Source organism: Schistocerca cancellata, chromosome 1 (genome assembly GCF_023864275.1).
Source record: "Schistocerca cancellata isolate TAMUIC-IGC-003103 chromosome 1, iqSchCanc2.1, whole genome shotgun sequence".
Classification (NCBI taxonomy): domain Eukaryota; kingdom Metazoa; phylum Arthropoda; class Insecta; order Orthoptera; family Acrididae; genus Schistocerca; species Schistocerca cancellata.
In genome coordinates, this window is record NC_064626.1 from 1,181,686,224 (window position 1) to 1,181,711,413 (window position 25,190).

Here is a 25,190-nt window from a genome sequence, read left to right on the forward strand (position 1 = left end):
TATTGAATTTAATTGATGAAAGGAGAAAATATAAAAATGCAGTAAATGAAGCAGGCAAAAAGGAATACAAACGTCTCAAAAATGATATCGACAGGAAGTGCAAAATGGCTAAGCAGGGATGGCTAGAGGACAAATGTAAGGATGTAGAGGCTTGTCTCACTAGGGGTAAGATAGATACTGCCTACAGGAAAATTAAAGAGACCTTTGGAGAGAAGAGAACCACTTGTATGAATATCAAGAGCTCAGATGGCAACCCAGTTCTAAGCAAAGAAGGGAAGGCAGAAAGGTGGAAGGAGTATATAGAGGGTTTATACAAGGGCGATGTACTTGAGGACAATATTATGGAAATGGAAGAGGATGTAGATGAAGACGAAATGGGAGATAAGATACTGCGTGAAGAGTTTGACAGAGCACTGAAAGACCTGAGTCGAAACAAGGCCCCGGGAGTAGACAACATTCCATTTGAACTACTGATGGCCTCGGGAGAGCCAGTCATGAAAAAACTCTACCATCTGGTGAGCAGGATGTATGAGACAGGCGAAATACCCTCAGATTTCAAGAAGAATATAATAATTCCAATCCCAAAGAAAGCAGGTGTTGACAGATGTGAAAATTACCGAACTATCAGTTTAATAAGTCACAGCTGCAAAATACTAACACGAATTCTTTACAGACGAATGGAAAAACTGGTAGAAGCCGACCTCGGGGAAGATCAGTTTGGATTCCGTAGAAATGTTGGAACACGTGAGGCAATACTGACCTTACGACTTATCTTAGAAGAAAGATTAAGAAAAGGCAAGCCTACGTTTCTAGCATTTGTAGACTTAGAGAAAGCTTTTGACAATGTTAACTGGAATACTCTCTTTCAAATTCTGAAGATGGCAGGGGTAAAATACAGGGAGCGAAAGGCTATTTACAGTTTGTACAGAAACCAGATGGCAGTTATAAGAGTCGAGGGGCATGAAAGGGAAGCAGTGGTTGGGAAAGGAGTAAGACAGGGTTGTAGCCTCTCCCCGATGTTGTTCAATCTGTATATTGAGCAAGCAGTAAAGGAAACAAAAGAAAAATTCGGAGTAGGTATTAAAGTTCATGGAGAAGAAGTAAAAACTTTGAGGTTCGCCGATGACATTGTAATTCTGTCAGAGACAGCAAAGGACTTGGAAGAGCAGTTGAACGGAATGGACAGTGTCTTGAAAGGAGGATATAAGATGAACATCAACAAAAGCAAAACGAGGGTAATGGAATGTAGCCAAATTAAGTCGGGTGATGCTGAGGGAATTAGATTAGGAAATGAGACACTTAAAGTAGTAAAGGAGTTTTGCTATTTAGGGAGTAAAATAACCGATGATGGTCGAAGTAGAGAGGATATAAAATGTAGACTGGCAATGGCAAGGAAAGCGTTTCTCAAGAAGAGGAATTTGTTAACATCGAGTATAGATTTAAGTGTCAGGAAGTCGTTTCTGAAAGTATTTGTATGGAGTGTAGCCATGTATGGAAGTGAAACATGGACGATAACTAGTTTGGACAAGAAGAGAATAGAAGCTTTCGAAATGTGGTGCTACAGAAGAATGCTGAAGATAAGGTGGGTAGATCACGTAACTAATGAGGAGGTTTCGAATAGGATTGGGGAGAAGAGAAGTTTGTGGCACAACTTGACTAGAAGAAGGGATCGGTTGGTAGGACATGTTTTGAGGCATCAAGGGATCACAAATTTAGCATTGGAGGGCAGTGTGGAGGGTAAAAATCGTAGAGGGAGACCAAGAGATGAATACACTAAGCAGATTCAGAAGGATGTAGGTTGCAGTAGATACTGGGAGATGAAGAAGCTTGCACAGGATAGAGTAGCATGGAGAGCTGCATCAAACCAGTCTCAGGACTGAAGACCACAACAACAACATGAAGTGAACAAAAGTGAGTGATCATTTAGACAATTCACTAGTGTTCACAACTTCTGACTTGTACCTGTTAAGACACATTTACACTTTAGGTTATGTAAGGCAATAAGAGATGAGCATATAAAAATGCAGCATATTTCTTTGCTGCTAAGTTGTCAGCAGAGGTTTCATTCAATATAACACTAAGTAAAGTCATGATGTAGAACAGTGGTATTTAGATAGGATACTTTCTGCAATGAATATTCTGAGAATGATTTTAGCAAGCAAAATGGCATAGGGAAAGAAAAATAAGTGCATGTGCATTTCTGTGCAGGTGTGAAATCCAACTCCAGCCTCCCTTAACCTTGTTTCAAAACTTTATACATGCATTCATTGAAGATTTTTTGACAGTTACTTGCAGCAAATGAGGGAAAAACTGAAATGCAGGGCACTAACTACTGAAAAGCAACTGCACCTGAAGAAAGGCCAGCACTTCCACTCCAATTCTTAGAAATGAGAGATAGTTACATGTATTGTTAATTACTTGCTTCACATTTGACCAATGAAAGCAAATTTTCCCAGCTGTTCATACCAAGGTGAGCACTGAAGTGGGGTTTGTATAAACTTTGACAATCCCTTTAATGAACAATGCCCAGTGGATCACAAATTATTACCCAAGACTTTGCACTAAACAAGAGTGAACGCTTCTGCTGTACCACCTTTCACACCTTCAGACCATGGTCTGTATACTGATGCTAATTTGCTTCAAATGAAAGTCTTCAAGACATGTCCTACATTCTTTCCTTTTAACTTAGTTGTCATTAAAACATGTCTTACTTCTATAGGTTGAGAGCATAATTGTTTAGATAGTAACACCACTGTCTAAAGCTTACAGGCAGCAGCACTTTGATACTTTTATTCAAAAAATTATTCTGGTGTCTCAAACTGAGCCACTGTTAATTGACATGACTAGTATTGCAGAACGTTTTAGGCTGCAGCAAATGGTGGCTCACAAGCAACCTTCAAATGTTCATATGCATGTAAAAACACAGTGAAATTCAGATGATAAGGGTTATGAACACTGTCAAACTCAGGAAGCAAGGAACTGTTACTGGCTTGTGACAGGGTCATGTTTCTGACAAAAACAGATTTTTTCAGAAGAAGACATATGAACTGGAGGGTGAAAATTATCCTGCTGTTAGTGAAACTGATGGGATTATGAATATTATGCAGAAGTTCCAATTAGTGAAGTTTACCATTCATGGCAAAGCCAACAAAACTTCCTCAGTCCATCTAAGCATCCATTCAGCTAGATAGATGTTCCACCAATCTACATTTCATTTACATTATAGACTTATCTTCCCCTTCCTGATCTCTATGTCCTCACATTTCTTGTAATAATTCCCAACACATCTCTCCAATGCTCTGTGTGCAACCCAAAATTGTGCAATAGTTGCCACATTGAATGTCCATGTGCCACAGCAAGACCAAGTTGGTAACAAAAGGTCTATTTCACTGAAAATTTACTGTAAGCATTCCTTATTTTTCACAGTTACATTTATTTCTTTTAGCTGCCAGGTCTTCAACAAATTCACTATTAATGTTACCATTTTCATTCGACAAATGTTATTTTTGTCTTTTTACATATGACTTTCAGGCTCTTTACCAAACAGTTGTATTAAGATTTTCCACTCAGAAAACAGCACCATGTCATTAGTTAAAGGTGGTAGGTATGTTCCATCAACATGAATCATTTATTTTCACATTTTTGGAAAGTTGTGAACATTTTGTAGGCCTGCTGAGAAAAGTTCTGTATTTTCTTCTCCAATTCCTATCAATTTTGAATTTCTGCTACCCATCAGTCTTATGGAATTTGTAACATGATGGACATACGTTCAACATACTACCGTAGGTTGAATCACCACCTTGTTCCTCCAGGACTGCCAGCATCAATTCAGTTGAAACAGAGTCCAAAACTCAAATCTATCTATTCCAAGAGAAATATAACTTCATACTATTAACTGTCCTGTCCTACAATTTTATTCACAGCAGCAAAATGGTTCATTACACTAAATCCACTTCTAAAATCAAATTTTTACCTTTGCTACATTAAAATTTTATACTGTTTCTACAAATTTAGGTATTGGAAATTTTAGTGAATGTACCAAGTACAATGAGAGGGGGGCCATTAATTTGTATTTTTGAATGTGTCTGTCCCCATGTGAAGTGGAACATTTACAGCACTACTACAGCTTCAGAATGTTTGTCTGACACATTCTGTACACAATTTTGGAGGTTTCATTTGCATCAATTTGCACCAGGTTTAAGAAATTCTACTGAACTACTACCTCCCAGTCTCTTGTTTCTTCACCTTTCTGGCTTTAAACACCATCTCGTATTACATCCTGAATAATATTAATTATTCACTAGGGGTTTCTCTTATTTCATGAATAAAATCAACTATTTTTAGAAATGAACATAAAATTACAAGGAGACATATGTACAAAGTACATCAGAAAATTCATAAAACGTTATGGTAAATCTGTTCATAATCCTTGTTGTAAGTTAGGTTAATAGATTTGAAGCTGATGGACTTAATCTTCGGAACATGTTCTGTCTCCCCTGAAACTGTGAGATTATTTCGAGATATTGTTTCATTATTTTCCCAAATCATTATTCTCACTGTTAATGCACTAAGCATCTTTTTTCTAGTATACCTGAACAAAACAACAACCAGCACATCACATTTGTTGACAGTTCGTGCTGTCAATGGTAATACCATCCTACTGAAGCCCATAGGTGCTTCTCTGCTCAAATACAGTATGGAAGAAATTTAACAGTGAAGACTTGGGTGGATCTGTCAATATTTTTCGAACTACAAGTCACCCAAAAACGATTATAACATACAAACTGATTCAGTATGACAATGACAACTATAACACTGGTTCAGCTACAAATTACTGAACATCTTTGCTCCTCAGAAACTGAAGATCAGTTTTGCCCAGAATGGGGGAACAAGAATTGCAATAGACCACTTGAATTCAGATGTAACTTATTTACAGTTGTCTGATCACTATGCATTTAAGGGAGCACAAAGAACAGAGTTAATTTAAACAATGAAGCCAATGCCAGTAAGCTAACTGTTTATGTGAACAAAATTGCAATATCTATAGAGTGGTTTATCTCTCACTGCATATATTGAGTACAGCTGTAAACCTTCAGATTACTTCCAGAACCTTCTTCCAGAAAATTGTCTATACAAATCTGCTGTATAACAGTACTGATTTGCAGGAATTATAATATAGTCCTTTTTCTTTTAACGCTGAATGGACACTTCACATTTACAAAGCATTTCTCCACTGGGGAAATACGAGAAGTTATAAATGCAGCAAAACCAGAGACCTACCAAAATATTGGTTAATTTCTCAGCACTACTTAACACGTCCTGGTTTCTGTGGTTTGGTGATATCAGTGTCCTCACAAAGAATGTAATTTCTGTTTCCCTTTAAGTTCCATCAAGGTTATGTAGGAGAAGTATTTGCTGCAACATATCTAGGTGTTCAACACCTGTTAACATCACTCTCAAAAAGTTGGTAGAGACCTTTGAAATACAAGACTGTCCGTTTTTGGGGAATGAAGAACGAGTCCAATCATACTTAATTATTCTTTCAGGCAAGTGGGATGGAAACTATTCAATTGTCTGATAACATTTAGCAAGTTAATAGTGCCATAATATATAGCCAGTGTCCTTTGCATGCCAGGTTGAGACAGTACTGCTCCCTAACTATTACACTGGAAAGAAAATTAGAAATGAAAACACAGATTCACACCATTCATTAGATCTTAACATGAATCTCTACGCAGAACTAAAAAGAAAGACCAATGCATGCAACCATAGAAATATTCAAATATTACAGGAATCACTAAAACCATGACTACTCTTCTTCTGATTCCCAAAAAATGTGTTAATTCACAAAGGCTTCAATGGTGTTTCCTGCAAAGTAACTCTCACTTGAAAAATTAAAGTCACCCAAGACAAATTTATCATTGACATAATTAATAAACCATAAAACACTTGTGGTTATTAGTTTAAATTTTATTTCCCCATAAAGTGTAAATCCAATGACATGTGGATTACCTGTGCAGATATAAATAAGCAGAGGGAAGTAAATTACTCAAAAATTCTTACACCTATTTTTTTTTAAAAATCTGTTAAAAAAGTCAAAATAAAAGCAACTCCATTTAATATTGGAATTATGTGATTCAGAAGAAACTTTTGCTTGTATCAAATAGTCAATTGCTACGTCCCAAGTTTTGGGAAATTCTTCCTGATATTCTGAAAGTCTTCTACAACCTGCTTACATGAACACATCTTTGGTTTTCAACACCTTTATTCTGCTTGCCTTTCTTATATTTGAGAGTAAGAGTATGAATTTCCTCAATGCCTGCTCCAAAGCTAAATATTTTACTTTCCCTTCTATTTTCCACTCCCTCTATACAACCTTTCCTCTCAAGTAAGGAGAGGAAGTATCAAGCTATGTCAAGAAAACCCAACTTCTCCACAGTGAACAAAATGTCCATAGAGCCTTATTCTTCTGGGATAAAATACATTACTAACCGGAGCAACAATAGCAGTAACCTCTACATTCAAATGTAGAAACAATTTCATTATGCATGTCATTCAATTTTCAGTTGCAATGAAGAACAACATTTTGGATAGTAATTACTTTCAAGGTAAGTAATCCAACATATATTCCATGACAAGTAATCTGGAAAAGTAATGAAATACCTTTTTGCTTCGCCAACAACGACAAAAGCTCACTTTGTCACCAATATCTTCGATATCGAAAACATCTGCTACTTTGGCCAGATCTTTCCTTATATCAGGATTGATCATATTTGTCTGCAAACAAGAAAGAAAAAATGTTATTGGACCAACACACAACATACAATTTTAAGTTTGTTTCCAACACTGAAAACAATTTTACTAGTAATGACTTGTGAACATCTACATCTATGCTCTGCTAACCACTGAAATGCATTGCTGTGCACCCATTATTAGGGCTTTTTCCTGTTCCATTCACATATGGAATGTGAGAAAAACCATTGTTTAAATGCATATGTGTGTACTGTGATTAATCTTGTCCTTACAATCCCTAAAAGAGCAATGGCAAAGGTTAAGATAAATTAGTGAATTTATTAATAATCTGAAACTCAATTTTTGAAATAATTCTACTGAATGATTTTGCATTTCATGAAATTATTCAGGCTTTCACATCTGCTGTTTGTAAAATTCAGTGGTTCAGTTGATTCTATGGCAGAATGGCCATACTTCAAACATTTCTTCGTTCCAATGTTTTGCCAGTGTGTGTAATAATAGAAAACCCTTGAAAATGACAACCTTGTCATTTAACAATATGTCATTAAAGTTTAGCATGCATGCATCCCACTCTGGCATAGTTCGTATTACAAATCCACCCCAGTCTCTGATACTTCCAACTGCAGATTAATCTCTCTAGAAGTGCACAAATTTGTGTATCTTACACCCTGCACCATGCATGTAGAAGGGTTTGGGTGAGAAATGGTTCCCTCAGAGAAATTATCAACAGCCCCCTCCCTGCACCAAGAAATAAAATTGTTTTAGTGTGTCCCCCATCACTCCCATGAACAAATCCACTTCAAGAAATTATATCCTCCCAGGAAAACTTAGCTATTACATATATGCTCTTCAGCCTTGTTTACTAAGGCTGGCAAATAATCTGGATTTTAGAGACAGGATAAGGTACTTTATAAATTGGAAGATGCATGCGTGTCAACACCTTGCATCCAAGCTCCCTGCAATGGGGAAGTAGGGTCAACTCAAAGCACAAGCATGTCAAGAGGTTTTGAATTAAATGTCTTTGAAGCTGTCAGATTAGTTAAAAAGTTAGTTCCCTTATTTTATATCCTTATCTCTGCACAGGACATTGTCAGGGAAGAAGATTTTCTAGACATTTTGAAGTCAAAATTTGGAAATAATTTCATTAAGAGGAACTGAAATCTCTTACTAATTTTGAATATAAATGAACAAGCTTTATTAGTAGAATTACATGCATTTTGTTGTCCACAGTAATCGTTCAGAATATAAAGTTTTAATTATTTTGTACGAAGATTTATTAGAAGAGGGTCCTGTTTTTGCATGAGGTATTCCGCCTGGTCTCCGTGCCGTTCCTAGAGAGTTGAAGATGTAGTTTAAGACTTTATGGGCAAAGCAGTTGAAGGTGGCAAAGAAGGCTTCCTGTAACAAGATACTTGCCACCTTTTATGTGCTGTATTTAAAGGTGCAAAAAAGCCTCAAACAATTGGAGTTTAGTAAAAATTAAGTTATTCTACAGAAAAGAATAATATCTATCAAGTCCAGGGGTTTGCAGACAATCCCGAGCCATAGATCACAATGAGTTAATTTAAAATATAAAAGAACACTCAAAACATTCACCATTTTTGGCAGATGATTGGAGCATTTTTCATTCTACTTCCCAACTTTTACTTTGCCATAATTTTGACATAAGAGCACCATAGCTTGGCAACCAATTTAGATTTTTATTGACTGGCAATGACTGATCCAGTGTAGGTCTTTTGTCTTCTAAACTCACTATGTTGCTGCTTATATCACGGCAATGCATAAATCTCACCAAACAGGGCAACCATTAATTACATTATTTTGTGTATCATCTTACAAACTTTGAACCAAATGGTCGAAGTATAAAATATAGAAATGGTGCAGCTAAAAAGCTCACAGAAAACTACTTTGCAAATAAAAGCTAAATAAACAATTTTTTTCAAACTGTTAATCTTGCACCAAGGACCAACACGCCAGTGGCCCAAATTTGAACTGTCAGTCTTGCTCCAGTCCTGACTTACTTAAGGGCGACAATTTTTGCACATAAAATTCAAAAGGTCCACATTAAAATGGTGCTATTAGCTGAGCACTGAGCCCAATTAAAATCTTTTGCAGAAGGAATTCTATTTGTACAATGTACCTAGGCACCAGCTCCAGTTTGTCATTCAAATTTGCTTGATATACTGGAACATAGCTATAGTATGACAGATGTTTGAATGGCTTTTATAGAAATGTCTATTGGTCTGAGATAAACCAAAAACTTCTTACCCTATATGCCTTTTTCAAATAGGAACTGAACACCAAGAGCTGCCTCCTTCCCCTGGAGTGAAGGATCTGGAGTGAAGATCCAGTAGGAAACCAGTTAATGGTCTGTGCAAGTATTGATAACGTGCAGTTTTTGGATGAGTCATACTGACAAAAAAGTTATGACTGGGAGGTTGAAAATAAAATTTTGAAGACATTCACACTGGTGAAATATTAACCAGAAATGAGAAGGAAGAAATACTGCAAATCCTCATAAGAAAATGTTTTCGAATCACCCTGGGATACACAGGACTAAAAATGCAAGCCAAGACTAAAAAAGCAAGCTATTTTTCATTAAACTATCCTGCACCTTTTGCTTTAAAGGAGGTACCTCTTGCTTTAAAGGAGGCAGCAGGTCAAGAGAGATCAGCAAGACACTGAACCAATGTATTCTTGAGACCATGAAATCCTCTTTAACCATCCTCTGCTACCAGTAAAATATCTATGTGGAGATGCAATTCTCTTACTCAGCACCCATTCCCCTAGCCGAAGTATTGAAATGAAAAGAGGTATTGATTACTATTTAAGCTATTGCTGAAAACCAAACGGTACCAAATGCGTAACTTGTACAAATCTGACTTCTGTTATTGGCAAGCCCTTACAGACCAGTTTTAGACCCATTACAGCACTTTTTAAATACAGACAGTCTTAATAAATGGTTTTACCGTTTGGTTTAAATGTTATCAGTTGGTGTGTTTAAGAGAGCTGTAGACCAAGCCTTAGGCCTAAGTCTATTACAGAAAACATTGTTACGCTTGATATCGTGATCATCAGGAGCTTAGTCTGAACGTATGGAGGTATTACGAAAATTTTTACCAAAGAGTATCACAGTGAAATTGAGCAAATCCTCTTTTGGAGTACACAAGGGTAGGTATTTAGGGCATATTGTAAATGCCGAGGGGGATAAAACCTGAAAAGTTAAATAGACACGACTGGGAAATGCCCCTCTCCCAAGAACAAGGCATTTTTTGGCATGGTGGTTTTTTTTATAGGAGGTACCTCCATGGACTCAGTACACTTCATCCATACGCAGTGCATCTCATTTATCTTGACCACCCTAAGTAACTGTCTGTCCAGATGCAAATTACAATATGTTTTGTAACGTCTCTTAGCAAAAGTCTTATTATGTAATAAAGAGAAAACATTATGTGTCATGTTTTGTTCTTGTATAAAATTATGTACTTTTTTTTATTTATTTTAGATAATATCTGTGTCGGCGAGTACTGAAACCGCCACAGACAATACTTATTAAATATCAAACAAAGATGAGAATATGTGACTAGTATAAATAATACAGAACGAACATTAATTTCTCTGCCGTCTTCTTGGAGTTACGGGAGTAGGATAGCCTGTGACGTGATAGTGTACGCTAGGGTAGCATTCTTTTGTCAAGATCGAGAGATGTACGCCATTACGCACTCATTGTAAAGGTGTGTAATAATATATTTAAATGTTTTGAATAGAGTTACTTAGTGAAACCTTGCATTATGATTTATGATAAGCTTGCCTGGTATTTTATCCCATCCCCTTAAGACATTTTCAGTTAAATATTATTCGTGGTGCAGAGCTGCGCTACAAACGAACGAGCCGTTGCCGCGGCGCATTCAAATTTCATTAAATGAAATCTATCATACTGCAAAGAAGCAGGCAGGTAATAGTGAAGTAAAAATTATTTCTTTCAGCTTTCGAAGTTGCAGAGCAGAGCAGCAGATTTTATGATGTGTTTTACAGGTTGACGCGGGCTGCTGATAATATATTACTAACAGTGCAAAAAGATAATTTACTTTCATCACATAAAAGAAATCTTGCTGTGCGTAGTTCTGGTCTGGCAACCTTATAGTAAAAACATCTTTTTTTCTCCAATAATAGTCTCATGTTCTCGTGTTAGTCGTGGTACTTGTTGTTTTACTGTTAACAAAAATCCACTGCAAAATTATGATGTTGACCAATCATTGCATACTGTAACATCAGTATTGATAACGAAGTAATTTTCATTAACCTTTTCAATAACTATAAAGTAAGGAAGATAGGTTGAACTTTATGGCGAGTTACAGTAACAAAAAAATGTTCCTTTAATAGAAATCCAGATCCAGAACAATAAGAACATAATATATTTTGTTTTGTTGAAAATTAATGATCCAAAGAAAGGCATAGCACAGCATCACTAAAAGGTATTTCGGGTCTCTTTTCGTAGTAACATATTTTATCTCATACATTAGTTGTTACACGAATAATAATAATAAAACAAAACAAATAGAAGAGAGACGAAGTGAAAGTTTCAAGCTAATGCTCTCTGGCCATGATGGAGACATAAATCAACATGATTGCCTTCATTGTAGCTTTTTACAGAAATATGAACAGCAGTAGAAATTTTTAAATGGCACCCTGTATATTTTATTTGGTAATTCATTTCCTCTCCTAAAGGCCTATTCAAAAATGTACCACAATGTACCATTCACTGAAACACAATGTTATTAATTACATAACACAACATTAATGATGACGCTCCCAGTGCTTAGTGCAGGTATTCGGGGTAATGGAACACATCCACGTGCTGACATTGACAGGGACAAACGTAAACATGAGTAGAATGCGCACCTGTCATTCCATCAAACATCATCAGTTGAAGAGTTGTGTGAGTAGAATGTACACCAAAGAAGAGAAGGTAGAAAAGCTACTCATCTATAGGGAATGGAAGTTAGCAGAACAGTAATCACAATACTGTTTTCTTATGTATGGGTACATTTAGTATAGTAGTTTAGTCCTTTTAAATACTGTTGCATAGAGTAGGCACACAGTAAGGGCTGTCCTTAGAACAAACTGCATCGACATAACGTTTCTTTTATTGTTGCTGTTGTTGAAGGTAGGTGAAATGCTACACAGGCAGCGGAACTGTACAGAGAGCGATATACTGACAAGAACCCACCTTCCTGACAGGTGTTTTCTCGCCTTCTTGTGACGCTTCAGGAAACAAAGTTTCAACCCACAACAACGCAATCCTCGTTGCACTCGCACAGACGAAGCTGCCAAAGTTACTGTTCTCGCTTCCGTAGCTATGAATCCACATATGAGCACACAACAGCTTGAACACGAGATTGGCATTTCTAAAACCAGTGTACATCGTATTTTTACACATCACCAGTTCCATCCTTAGCATTTACACCTACATTAGGAACTGCATGGAAACAGTTTCCAGAATCGTGTACAGTTCTGTCAGTGGGCACAGTAGCAAATCCTCGCGAACCCGAACTACTTTTCCAATGTTATATTTACCAATGAATGTTCCTTCTTAAACAAGGTAAATACAAAGAACATGCATTATTGGTCCAGCTACAACCCACGGTGCCTTAGACAGGTGGAACATCAGCATCAATGGAGAGTTAACATCTGGTGTGGGGTGCTTGGTACTACAATTATTGGCCCTTATTTCATTAATGGTAGTCTATAAACAGCACAGCGTAAGCTGACTTCCTCAGACGAATTCTTTCTCCTCTTCTGGATGAAATGCATGTCCAGCACAGAATGCCCTGCATTCACATCATGTTCTGAACTGAAGGTATCCTGCCAGATGGATTGGTCGAGGAGGAACAGTTACTTAACCTGCTACATCTCCTAATTTAAATCCTGTGGACTTTTTTCTCTTGGGACACATTAAAGACGTTGTCTATAGCAATATTCCAGCAACTCCAGAGAACATGCAGGAAAGTATCATGTTTGCTTTTAATTCTCTTCAGCATGCAACACTGAAAGCAATAAATAATTCTTTCGTTCAACGAGTGCACCGGTGTATTAGTGTCCAGGGTCACCACTTTGAGCACCTTTGAACGTTCTACTCCAGGGCAATTGGTACAGGAGAGTCAAAGTCAATTTTGTGTTATGTGTTTACTTGCGTTTCATTTGTTTTCTGACAACTCCAGCAAGTGGACGAGTATGTGATCCCAGGCTCAAAGTCGATGCTGTGTTTAGTAATTAATAATGCGTTTTAGTGATTGATACACTGTGATACATTTTTAGTAAGTCTTTAGGAAAGGAAATGAATTACAGTAAAAACTATTTACCATCACTCTTTAAACCATCATTTTCTGTTAACCGTCATTGCTGTAACAGCATAATAATACTGTAATAACAGAATGCTCTAAGGTGACGCATTCGCTTTGTTTATTTTGTCTATTTTAGTGGGAAGTGAATGTACCCACCCGCCGTAGAATGGTACATAAAATATGACCTTCAGCTGACGTGCTAACATATCTCCCCCTTTTCTTGCCTTTGTCTCACTTGAGTCAACAATCACCACTGGATCAGTTTCCAGTTGTGGTGAGAAGACTGTAATTGTCGCAGTGTATCTAGCGGGCTGAGCTGTGTTACATGTTTTCCACTTCAATAAGCTTTATTGACTAATATTTTACACTGCCGTATTTAGTGCAGGTGTGTGTGATACAGTGACTTGACAAAATGTCTGAAAAATGTAAACGTGTTGTTTTAGGACGTAATCAAAAACTTGAAATTATAAAACGCTTAAGGAATAGCGAAACTGCGACAAGTTTAGCGCTGATTTATGGTATTGGAAGAACAACAATTAACGATATAAAATGTGATGCTGATAAAATAGAACAACATGTATCAACAATGCAGAGCATGGATGGATGTGTGCGAACAAGAAAAGACAATGAAACCTGCTAAATATGATGAATTGGACACTGCAATGTACCGATGGTTTGTACAAGCAAGAAGTCAGGGGATTCCACTTTCAGGGCCTATAATAATGGCCAAGGCAGTTGAAATAAACAACAAACTTTATGGTGACTCGTCTTTTAAAGCAAGTATTGGATGGCTCGACAAGTTTAAATTTCGTCATGGCATTCGTCAACTTGATATCACTGGAGAAAAACTTTGTGCGGATAGCTCTGTAATTGCTGAGTTCCGGGAACAATTTAAAGAAAAAAATGGCTGAATTGAATCTTGTTAGGGAGCAAGTTTACAATTGTGATGAAACTGGGCTTCATTGGAAGGCTTTACCACAAAAGACATTAGCATCACTCTGAAAAAGCTGCTCCAGGTTTCAAAGTACAAAAAGATCGCATCACTGGTATGGTTTGTGCAAATGTGACCGGCAATCAGACTCCCTATTTGTGATTGGGAAATCAAGAAAACCTTATGCATTCAAGAATTTGAATGCTCTCCCTGCACAATACTACACCCAGAAGAGTGCTTGGATGGATCAATCAATTTTTTCTGACTGGTTTCACAAAAAATTTGTACCTCAAGTTAGAGCACATTTGGCTGAAAAAAATGTTGCTACAGAAAGCACTATTGCTATAAGACAATGCCCCAACGCAACCTACTTGTGAAATGAAAAGTTATGACGGCAACATAACATGTCTCTTCCTTCCAGCAAACAACTTCACTTGTACAGCCCATGGATCAGGGAATCACTGAAAACATGAAACGTCGTTATAGAAAAATATTTATCAAAAGTTCGCTCTCATCTGATGAATCAACATCTGTAAAACAGTTTTGGAGGTCTTACAGTATTAAAGATGCCATTTTCAATGTTGCCAGTGCATGGAGTGATTTGTCAGTGTCAAATCTCAAGAATGGCTGGAATAAACTTTGGCCTCAACCTAGAGGAGAATAATTGGAGGAACTTGAGTGTGTGACAGTTGACGAGATGGTCAATTTGTGCAATAATTTACAAATCAGCACAAATTTGAAGTCAGAAGTATCAGAGTGGTTAGAGTGTGACAAAGTGGACCGGGTTTTCAAATTTTGAGTGATGACAAAATTGTTGCCAGCGTAAGTGCCACCAAAGAAGAAGGATAAGAAGAAGGGGCTCATGAAGACAAGTGTTCAAACCATGAAGAAAAGCAAACTATTAGCCATTCAGAGGCCGAAACAATGCTGTCCAAGTGTATAGAATGGTTTGAAAGCCAATAAGAGGCTAATGCAACGCAGGCACTACTGCTCCAAAAAATACGAAATATTGCCGCAGTGAAAGCTCAAACATCAAAAAGGCAGAAGAAATTGGCTGACTATTTCCAAGCTAGATAAACTATTTCACCTGTAAGTTAACAGTACAGTACAGTACTGTACTGTACTGTACTACAAACTTACAGGTGAAATAGTAATGTACATTACGTATTTCACAACTGTTGTAGCTACTGTACATATGTTTTTATCATGTAATAAATAGTTTTATTTGCTATTACAATTGTGTTTAATTTGTTTTCGCTCCGAAATATATTACTGTGAGTGGTATGTGTCTATACATAAAATAATTGATTGGGGTTATGTTTTGGAGGAATACAGTGTTTGTTATCCGTCTATTCGCTGAACCGTCACGACCACAGTCCCGAAGATGACGGTTAATCGAATTTCCACTGTACTGAATAAAAAATACAAGGTGCCATTTAAAAAAGTCATACCACTGTTCATGTCTTTGTAAAAAACAAAGCTACAACGAAGGCAATCATGCTGATTGATATCCCCCTGATGGCTAAAGAACATTAGCTTTTAACATTTTGTAATTCGCATCTGGACAAACAGTTATTTAGGATGGTCAAGATAAATGGGACACCCTGTACATTATTCCTCGCTGAAGATAGTACATGCCGAGTGCCAATGGGGTGACCAGGAGCGTGAGTTTGACATCAAGCAAAGCAAAGAAATGTCTATTACTTCATCCTAAAACAGAAGTCTTAAGATGCCAGATGTTTTGTACTACAGAATTCTATGCAACATCTCAAGGGGATTTTGATAATGATAAAGGGAACTACCGAAAGTATTGTAATTGCCAACCAAATTTTGGGGAAGCATGAACTAAATTGTTCATGACATGGGTTGACAAAGTGATGAGGTTGTCAACTGAAGAAAATCACACTAAATAGTCTTCTGGGATGTGTAATAAATGAAGCAATGGAGGCCGAAATATCTGACAACCTAAATAAAGACTGTAGACTGCAGCCAGAGTAAGGCCTGGCATCCTGTGATTGGAGTTTAAGCAGGCGCAGCTGTCACACCATGAAAATATTACCATGTATGTTGTGGGACTAAGCACCAATGAAGTCAATAGCGACAGTGCGGCTATATAAGCATGGTAGCTGCACCCACATGACCGTCAACCATTTAACAATGGAAGAAGTGATCTCTGCCAAAAGCTCATGAATAGTTGAGCACTTGACGCGACTTTAAACCTGAGAAATTTTTATTAAGGCAAACTTTAAATATAATGTTAATGTTGCACAGTTTTCATTTGATATCCACATTTGTTGACTTCACCAAATCTCAACCAAGTTATGACATGTTCCAACCTAACATAGACCCCCACTACACATTTGTCACCTCAGCCAAGACTTCGGTGAAGGGCACTGGCAGCGTGCACTCACCCTAGCCCTGAATGCCTAGGGTCAACTGAATAAAAATCTATTGGTAACGTCTGCAAATGGTTACAATGTTCCTTGCAGATTTATCTACCAATGTTTTGAAGCCTAGTTTCTTGTTACTTTTGTAGCATCGTAAAAGCAACTAATGGAATAACACAAAAATTTATGTTTGCTAAAGCGCTGACTGAATAAGCTGGAATCAAAACTGTCTTCAACTCAAGGATTACCTTCCACAGTATACCTTCAGATTCGATGCCCTTGCCATCCACTAACCTCTGCACTTAATCAAGCATTCATAGAGGAACATAATTTAATGTTGACTGAACTACAGTGCAACATCACATTTTTCACATATATAGATAATTGCCGCAGGTTTAAAGTGTGATCAATGACACACATCCTGTAACTCACTGGAACTTAAATATTGAACCTTTGGCAATCTTGCACTTAGGCAATACACAGTTCTTCCATTGCATCCTGCTGTTGACAATTCATCATTAGTTGTAACCAAACAGGTGGTAGTATTTGGTAGCCAATGAGAACCATTCCCTCTAATGTTATTTTTTTCAAATCTCTCAAAGTACCTAAGATGGTTGTTAGGCACATTCTAACAGCACAGCTTAAATTTATAACCTTGCTAGTCAAAATTATTTACCCATTTTTTCCCATGACTGATTTCTGAGATGGTTACACCTGAGAGAGAGAGAGAGAGAGAGAGAGAGAGAGAGAGAGAGAGAAGTATAAATTTCTGCAAGTGAAAAAAATACCAGCTAACTTCATTTATTAAGCACAGGAAATTACGAACGAGGAATGTGATTGGCTACCCACACTCAACTAGAGCCATAATTTTCACTTCCCCTCATGGGGACAGATTTACCAACAGCAGCATGTAACGGGAAAGCCACAGACGTAAGAGGACTTTTAATGAACCTTTCGATTTGTAGTCTACAGACACTACGCCACACTGGATATGAGCTTACTATGAAATACAGTTGCAATGAAAATGACTCTTTAGGAACTACTCTGAACAGGTCAGAAGAACATTCATCATAGTTGGTAACCACATTCTTAGAACCAATTCAGAATTGTGCTTAATCAAATCAAACAATTTTTCAAACTGCCAGTACACAAGTTATCATGTTCTTTAAGGTATACAGACCTTAAAAAGATGAGTGACAGAAGGTGTAAAATGGCAAAGCAAGAAAAGCTACACATCTATACAACACTACAGAAGCATTCATGAATTCAGGAAACAAATGCTGCATATTGGAAAAATAAAAAAAATCTGAAGGAAAGCAGGGAGCTTTATGAAAAAAGCTCAGATGGCAAGCCAATACTAAGCACAAGAGAGAAGGCAGACAGAAGGAAATATAGGAAGATTAATGTAAGAATGAGATGAAGAGAAGGATGAAGATAACATGGGGGACATGATACTGAAAAATTTGGAAGTATGAAAGACTGCACGTTTAAACATCATCTTGAAGAGATGAAATCCCATAAGAATAAGATCTGAGAGAACCATCCGTCACAATCATTAAAAACTATGTGGGATATACAACAAACATGAAATACCCTCCGACTTTAAGACTGTTTGCAGAGAGCATGTTGGAATAAGCAATGGCACACTAGTGTGCGATGTTTATGTTTCTGAGTGATGATAGTGTGGCATTGGAGTTAGTGCTGCATATTTCTCAATGTGTGTGTGTGTGTGGGGGGGGGGGGGGGGGGGAGGGTGCAAGTACACACACAGGTGAATCTTACAACAAAATCAAAGAATGGAAAATCCTAGATGGAATGTAAAAATATTATGAAAAGGATAGTTGCTACTTGCCATATAACATATGCTGTCACAGACAGGCACAGCAAAAAGACTATCACAAAATGAGCTTTCATCAAGGCCTTTGTTGTCTTTTACAAGAAAGGCCTTGATGATCAAAACCTCATTTTGTGACATTCTTTTTGTGCTCATCTGCACTCAGTAACTAGTAGCAACGATCCTTTTCATACAAAATACTGCTTTTTATGGTTTTGAGCTCTATATGCCAAATGAAATATTCAATTCCAGTACAGATTTTTCTGTATTTTGGTCAGTTTATTCTTGAGAATTTCACGTTATTTTTTGGTTCTGTTTTGTCCCCACACCAAACTGCCCCCAATCCCCATAGCTGTCCCATTACTTTCATTTTACTGCTAGAGTGAAGTATTTTCTGTCATTTGTATCTTTCTTTGCAGGTGTATTTAGTGATATGGCCACCGTATTGTATATGCTGGAAATAGAGGTGTACCATCTTGATGCTGTCACAGGTCAAAGCAGATGGGCACAATCTGACATTTCCATACTGTCAAATTACCAACAGAAGACAAACTGAAATCTAAACTGAAAACAGAACTAGATTAATGAAAAAAATTCCAAAAATTAACCAGACTCATTTTCATAAAGTGAAGTTGGCACTTAATAGTTAGAAACAAGTGATAAAACTAAGTATATGTTAACATGTTGGGTTTGAGTGTTATGAATCTAAGGGATAAACTACAGCATATGATTCACAAGTCAGTGCTGACCAGTGAATACTCTTACGTTTCCATGGCCTACAAATTTAATCACAAAATAGAGAATCACAGGAAATTCTTAATTTTGAGAAACTAATGGCACAGTCCATATCAATTCAGGCAGGCTAGGGAAAAATCTTACAATCACAGTCTGAGGGTATTGATTTTAGTGTATGTTAAAATGAAAGTAAGTAATGAACACTTTTTGTTTTCTCCAAAAAAATTTCTGCTCCAAGATACAGCCCTCCAAAGACGCAAATTTTGGAAAAAAATTAAAATGCTGTATCTCTGGAAAAGTTCTATATATTTTTTTGGGTTTTTTATTTGAAAGATAATTCCTTTATGATTACAAAGAAATCCTTCATTTGAACTTATCTGTCACAGTTCTTTTACTACAGCACTCTGAAGTTTTTGTAGTTTATGTAAAAAAAAATTTCTAAAAATGCCAAACTGTAAAACTTTGATTTTTGTTCTGTTGATTAGTACTATATAGTTCTACATTCCCTGAAAGTGGGAGCTTCCACTTTTAGGTTGAACAGGTTTTATAAACAATTGAAATTTTTGCCACACACAAAACCTGTTTTATTACCACATTATGTAACAGGCCCCTAAAAATCAAAACCTAGCCTTATTTAACATAATTTTAGTTTTGAAAGATGAGCAAGAGACATTTTTAGGCCTTTTAAATGGTTCCAAAATGTGAAAGGTCCTTTATACAACTTCTGTGCACTGTTTTGTGCTGAAATTAGCCAGTCAATGAACTAAAAATGTTTTCCACTGCTTCAGTATCTTCGTTTGGTGTAGAGTGATGCCTCCTTGTTGAACCAATAGGAAATGGAGCACTTACAATCTTCAAAACATTGTAAACAGGAAGTGACCATTGATGGCATTTTTGCCCTTCAGCTGGAAACCTATACATAGCAGCTGGTCCATACATATCACTACAATTTCATTTTAAGTCATAACTGGTGTCTATAATTCCTGCAATCCACCAGTCAGTCATGCACACATGCCACAAACATCCCCTTCTCAGGTTGTGAATCTGATCATCCTGCTGTTTCTGAGGAGTTGGCCAACAGACCGAAATTTCCTTTCTTGCTCTTTAAAGTGCGTGCAATATGATTTTGCCCATCACTTTGGGTCCAAGAATGTGTCTTCTGAATTCCTTTCAGAGGAGTAGTTTGGACTTTTTTTTTGTTTTCTGATCACAGAATTCTTCGAATTTCTCTTTAGACAAAATAATGAGAGCTGTGAATATGTTAGATTTCATGACTCTCATAAAATCCTCAGCATTCTGAATTGCAGCTGAATTGGTCTAGAAAGATTATGTTTTGTAGCTTGGTGCTTCAGCAGCAGGTCTCTTACACCATCACTAGGCCCCTTCCCATGAGCAGTGGCACTGTATATCCAGAAAGTTGACAAGCAACTTAATTCAAACAGCTGGTAACAATTTTAAAATGACTAGGAGCACCATCAGAAATAATGAAGAACTTCTCTGCCCCTGTTTGCAGTTGAATTTTGTGCATTGCTAGCAAAGTGTGTACTGACTCATGTCCTGTGTCATCACTTATTACTGCAACACTTGTGCTCTTGTTTTGAAAATTTGTCACTCCTGTAAAAATTGAAACCTAGTCATTACTCCAATGATCCCTTTGTACTACTTGTGGGAGAATTGCAGACCAGTTCTCAGCAGAATCACAGCGAAGCACTAAACAGTTTTACAACCTGTACACACCCTTTCACTACTGCAATGTGTTTTTCCAATTTCTTCAGATACTGGTGTGTTACTGCTTTCACTGACCATTTACCAAGTTCATCAATGAAAGTGTGAAAGGCAACAGTTTTCTTAATTTATTTTCTTCCCATGTCGCATATGTAATTTCTGCAGAGTTATCTGCTGTCTTCCAGGCCAAGTGTCTAAAGACAGTCCTTTTCCAGGGCAGTCACCATATTCTTGAAGCAAAGAAGTCTCTCACTTTATGTCACAGACTACTATTGACTTAACATGCCCAACCAAGGTGTCATATGTCACATGCTCCAGCAAGTTCTTCAAAGTTACCACAAAAAATTCAAAATTCGCGCAATACACACAGACATCTCTAGGTGGATGTGGAACTACCTACTTAGGTCGTAGTGCATAAAATTATTAAGTTGTGTATTTGCTCTTATAATTTGCAAAACTTTCTTTAATACTCCATGTCATGTACCTCCTCACTTTCACAATTTTTTGACCTTCAACTGTTACTGTTATTGTGTCTTGTTGGCACTCTTGCAAGAATAGTCCCATTTATCTTCCAGATAAAATGACTACACTATTTTGGACTTTAGCTGCTTCTACAGGATGATCATAATGGGAATCCAGTCTTCCAAAGACTCCTTTTACATACCTCACATTTCTTGACTTGTCTACCTTGTACTGATGGAATGTGGTTCAAAATTGTTTTCTTTGAAAATGTCTCAGGAATAATAGTTAAAACTTGCACCTTTTCATTGTAGGATGAACAATATTGAACAGCTGAATTGATATTTGGGTAAAATTCCTGGCAAGAGTGTTTTGGTTCATTTTCCTCTGAAGATGGAATTTCTACTTTGAAGATTGTGGTCAGTGTTGCTGTAGTGTATTTATCCATAGCTTTAATAATTTCTCAGCACTTTCTTGATGCATAGAGCTTATGACTACACTAACCATGGTTTGTTAACAGGACTAACCTCTGTCGTTAAATGATTCCGGGTATTTAATTCTCTCTCTATTGATGCAAAATTGCATCATCTGCACCATGGGAGGCTTCACCTTGTTCAGATACTATTGCTGTTATTCTGTCAAAACATTTAAAACACAAAAAGCTGTCACTGGAAACATCTTCACTTTGAAACGGTCTTCAAATGAGAACACTTATTCTCAGGCCAAACAAAGTCTTGTCTGTCAGATATCACTATTTTATGGATATGCAAATAGGCAGCACACTTCACTCTCCTGTGGCCCCAGTCAGAAGACATTTCAAACCATCCTTTTCGCAAAACATGCTGTCACTGTATCAAATGGCGAATTCCTGGTGAAAACTCCGAACTCACTGGATGGTCTCAGATTTCTAGAAGCCTCTTCAGTAAACAAATTAGCACTGAACAACTACAATACAGAAACCTGCATGAACAATGACAAAGAAACTACAATAAAGTAAGAAATATCTGCAACAATTAAAGTGGTAAGAAATAACTGCAACAAAGACGTTAGTAAGAAAACTCAGTGAAAACATACATTACCCCAGAAAGTTAAAAAATGATTTTTAAAAAGAATAAAACCTGTCCAACTTAAAAATGAAAGCTCTTCTTTACAGAGAATATAGTACTACATGTTACTACTAAACAGAAAAATCCAGCTTTTCTGGACTGACTTTTGGAAAAAAAAATCTGTAAATTAAAAACAATTCAAAAGGTAACAGTTAAAGAACTGACAGATAAGACCAAACAGAGGATACCATTGGAATCAAAGCAATTATCTTCCAAATAAAAACCTAAAAATATCTAGAACTGTTACAGACATTTCAAAAATTTTGCGAAATTCACCTCTTCAAATAGGTGTTCACAGTGTCATCTTTGGCGGCCTGTATCTCAGGACAACCATACTGACCTTTTGTATAATCATATACCATATGTTAACTTTTGTGTAATCATTTGTACCACAATCTGTATAACTATAACTACTGACCTTGTGTATAATCATTTGTACAACCATCTGACGATGCCTATACAACAGAACAGTTGTCTACAGGCAAATATTAAATGAAATATGAAAGTGATTCATTGATATTACAGTCACAAGTACTCATAGGATAGGAGAAAAATGCTATGGGAATGGTAAGTCTTTCTGTGAAGAGGAAAAATCAAAGCCCATATCAGGTAATTCTGTAGGATATAATGTAAGCCATAAAATCAATTGCAAGTCCAAAAATAAGAAACCTTACATCATAAGACGAAACCAAACACATTAAAAATACTTATGACCATACCAGTTAATAGTAATAACTGGCAACAAGTGATAGTGAGCTCATGAAATTTAGTACTAAGCAGAGGCTGCCAATAAATGTTGAATGGTTCAAATGGCTCTAAGCACTATGGGACTTAACATCTGAGGTCATCAGTCCCTTAGACTTACAACTAATTAACCTAAGGACATCACACACATGCATGCCCAAGGCAGGAGTTGAACCTGCAACCACAGCAGCAGTGCGGTTCCGAACTGAAGCGCCTGGAACTGCTCGATTAAAACGTTGAACTTTTCTTCAAATTTGCTGCCTGGGACTTTGTCAACACATATTTAAAGCTGTCCTGTTACATGTTTACTTTTAAGGTACTTGAAAAAATTAAACCCACAAGAAAGCTTACTGACACCTCACAGAACAAACTCATAAAATAGGGATAACTAACAACTTCTATTTGATTTCTACCACAGTCAGTATCAGCACACACACACACACACACACACACACACACACACACACACACACTTGCCAAGTGAAATCCGTATACTGACAATAGATAGCAACACAAAATTCCGGATTCGTAACATTCTTGTGGGATTCTTTCATGTAGCATCTAAAAAATTTGACACCCATGTGCTTACCTTCTTCGAGCCTGGCCCGAAAGCCTTGTAGGTTAGGAACGTTACTGCTGCTATCGACGCACCAAGAGGGATGAGAGTTGTCCAATCGCGAACTGCAAAACACAATGGTGTACATTTACAGGCTTTGCAGTAAAACAAGCATATATTAAGCTTAACCCTGAACAATTTATATGTTCTTTTTACGAGCACCTTCCAATTTGGACCAGCCCTCAAACGTTTTGGGAATTGGCAAATTAGATAAATAAGTCGGTACGGATTCCTTGACGAAATTAGAAACTGGCTCCATTATCACCTTACAATCACGAACAAATATGACACACTGTCAACAGATTACTTATCGGTTGGGTGAGAGAATATTTTAAAGTTTAATGTAACATGACAAAACCAGCCCAATTACAACCGCACTTATTTTCGTTGAACTACTTTTATCACCGTGCGTTCCATACTGCCAACAACCGGATAACAAATTTCGAAGATTAAAACTTACTGACGCGATGGCGATACTGAATACAAATATTTGTTACTACTAGAAATATTGCACCGCAAACATTTTAATTTCTTTCAAATTAAGAATACTTTTGTCTTACATAAGAAAACACTTTTTGAAGTGCAGAAATCCTTAAACAAAATTGGTGGTTGGGGAGAGGCCTTTTAATCAGATCAATTGCCACCCAAATAATTTTGGGCTGAATCGTTATTACAATTTTCTTATTACTTTTGAAGTAATTAGTCGATGGAGACCTTCAACGATGTTTATATAAAGCCAAGTTCTGATTCGCTAACGAGTTCCAAAAATAAACACTCGTCCAACCCGCGAAATCCTTCGTATACTCGAAGTTATCCCGCGCGTAAAATCTGCAACGTTGTTATTTATCAGCCTACGCCGTAACTTCACATCATTGACAACTGTTTCACATTAAAGCGCAGTGACTTCTCCGCCGTAATTGGATGCTTTTCCCAAATAAGCTTACTTACATTCCGGCATTGTGGTACACTGGCCTTACGGCTTACACTAACGACTTTCAAATGAGGCACTTTCTACTTTGCCTGCAATCTGCCTATCAGCATACAAAGCAACAAACAAGAACGGCATAGTACTTGCATTTTCCGCCAAAGATATTTCTTCCTTGCGGAGTAACATGTGCAGCTTTTCGGTGACCATCTTTGGATGTATGCCATAATTTGTCAGTGGGAGAAGATAGCGTATGGGCAAGAATAATCAAATCAATCCTCGAATACAATTTAATTACAATATCAGACAACCTCTCTTTTTCGAACCCCATTCTGCAATCTAACGGAGTCTTACAGGGTGACCCAATGAGCCCTTTGCTACACATTCTTGCCACTGAAGAAGTACTCCGAATTGGAGAAAATGAAGAAGATGTGTATGTATATGCATACGCTGACGACATAGCCGTAGGTTCAACAGATATACAGAAGCTGCAGAGAATCATTGAGAAAATAGACAGATGGTGCAGTGAACACAAACTACACATAAACATAGCAAAGACAGAAATGGTAATTTTCAGAAAAGGAGGCAAAACACCCAAGAATGCGAAAATCAGTATCAGAGGACAAAAAAT

General features: G+C 37.1%; 1 protein-coding gene across 3 annotated transcripts in view; it reads right to left on the reverse strand.

Moving 5' to 3' along the window:
• LOC126094332 (CDGSH iron-sulfur domain-containing protein 2 homolog) overlaps positions 1 to 24,723 on the reverse strand; it is a 76,021-nt gene extending 51,298 nt beyond the window's left edge. Inside the window, exons 1-3 of one of the 3 annotated variants that reach the window (XM_049908789.1) lie at positions 23,797 to 24,059; positions 23,608 to 23,699; positions 6,664 to 6,777 (exon numbers count right to left, since the gene is read on the reverse strand). In XM_049908789.1, the coding sequence (XP_049764746.1) occupies positions 6,664 to 6,777; positions 23,608 to 23,699; positions 23,797 to 23,893 (303 nt within the window). In that variant the 5' untranslated portion in view covers positions 23,894 to 24,059. Of the gene's footprint in view, positions 1 to 6,663; positions 6,778 to 23,607; positions 23,700 to 23,796; positions 24,060 to 24,582 lie in introns of those variants that run through there. The other 2 variants (XM_049908790.1, XM_049908788.1) reach the window with 2 other exon arrangements.
• Between the last annotated feature and the right edge of the window lie 467 nt (positions 24,724 to 25,190).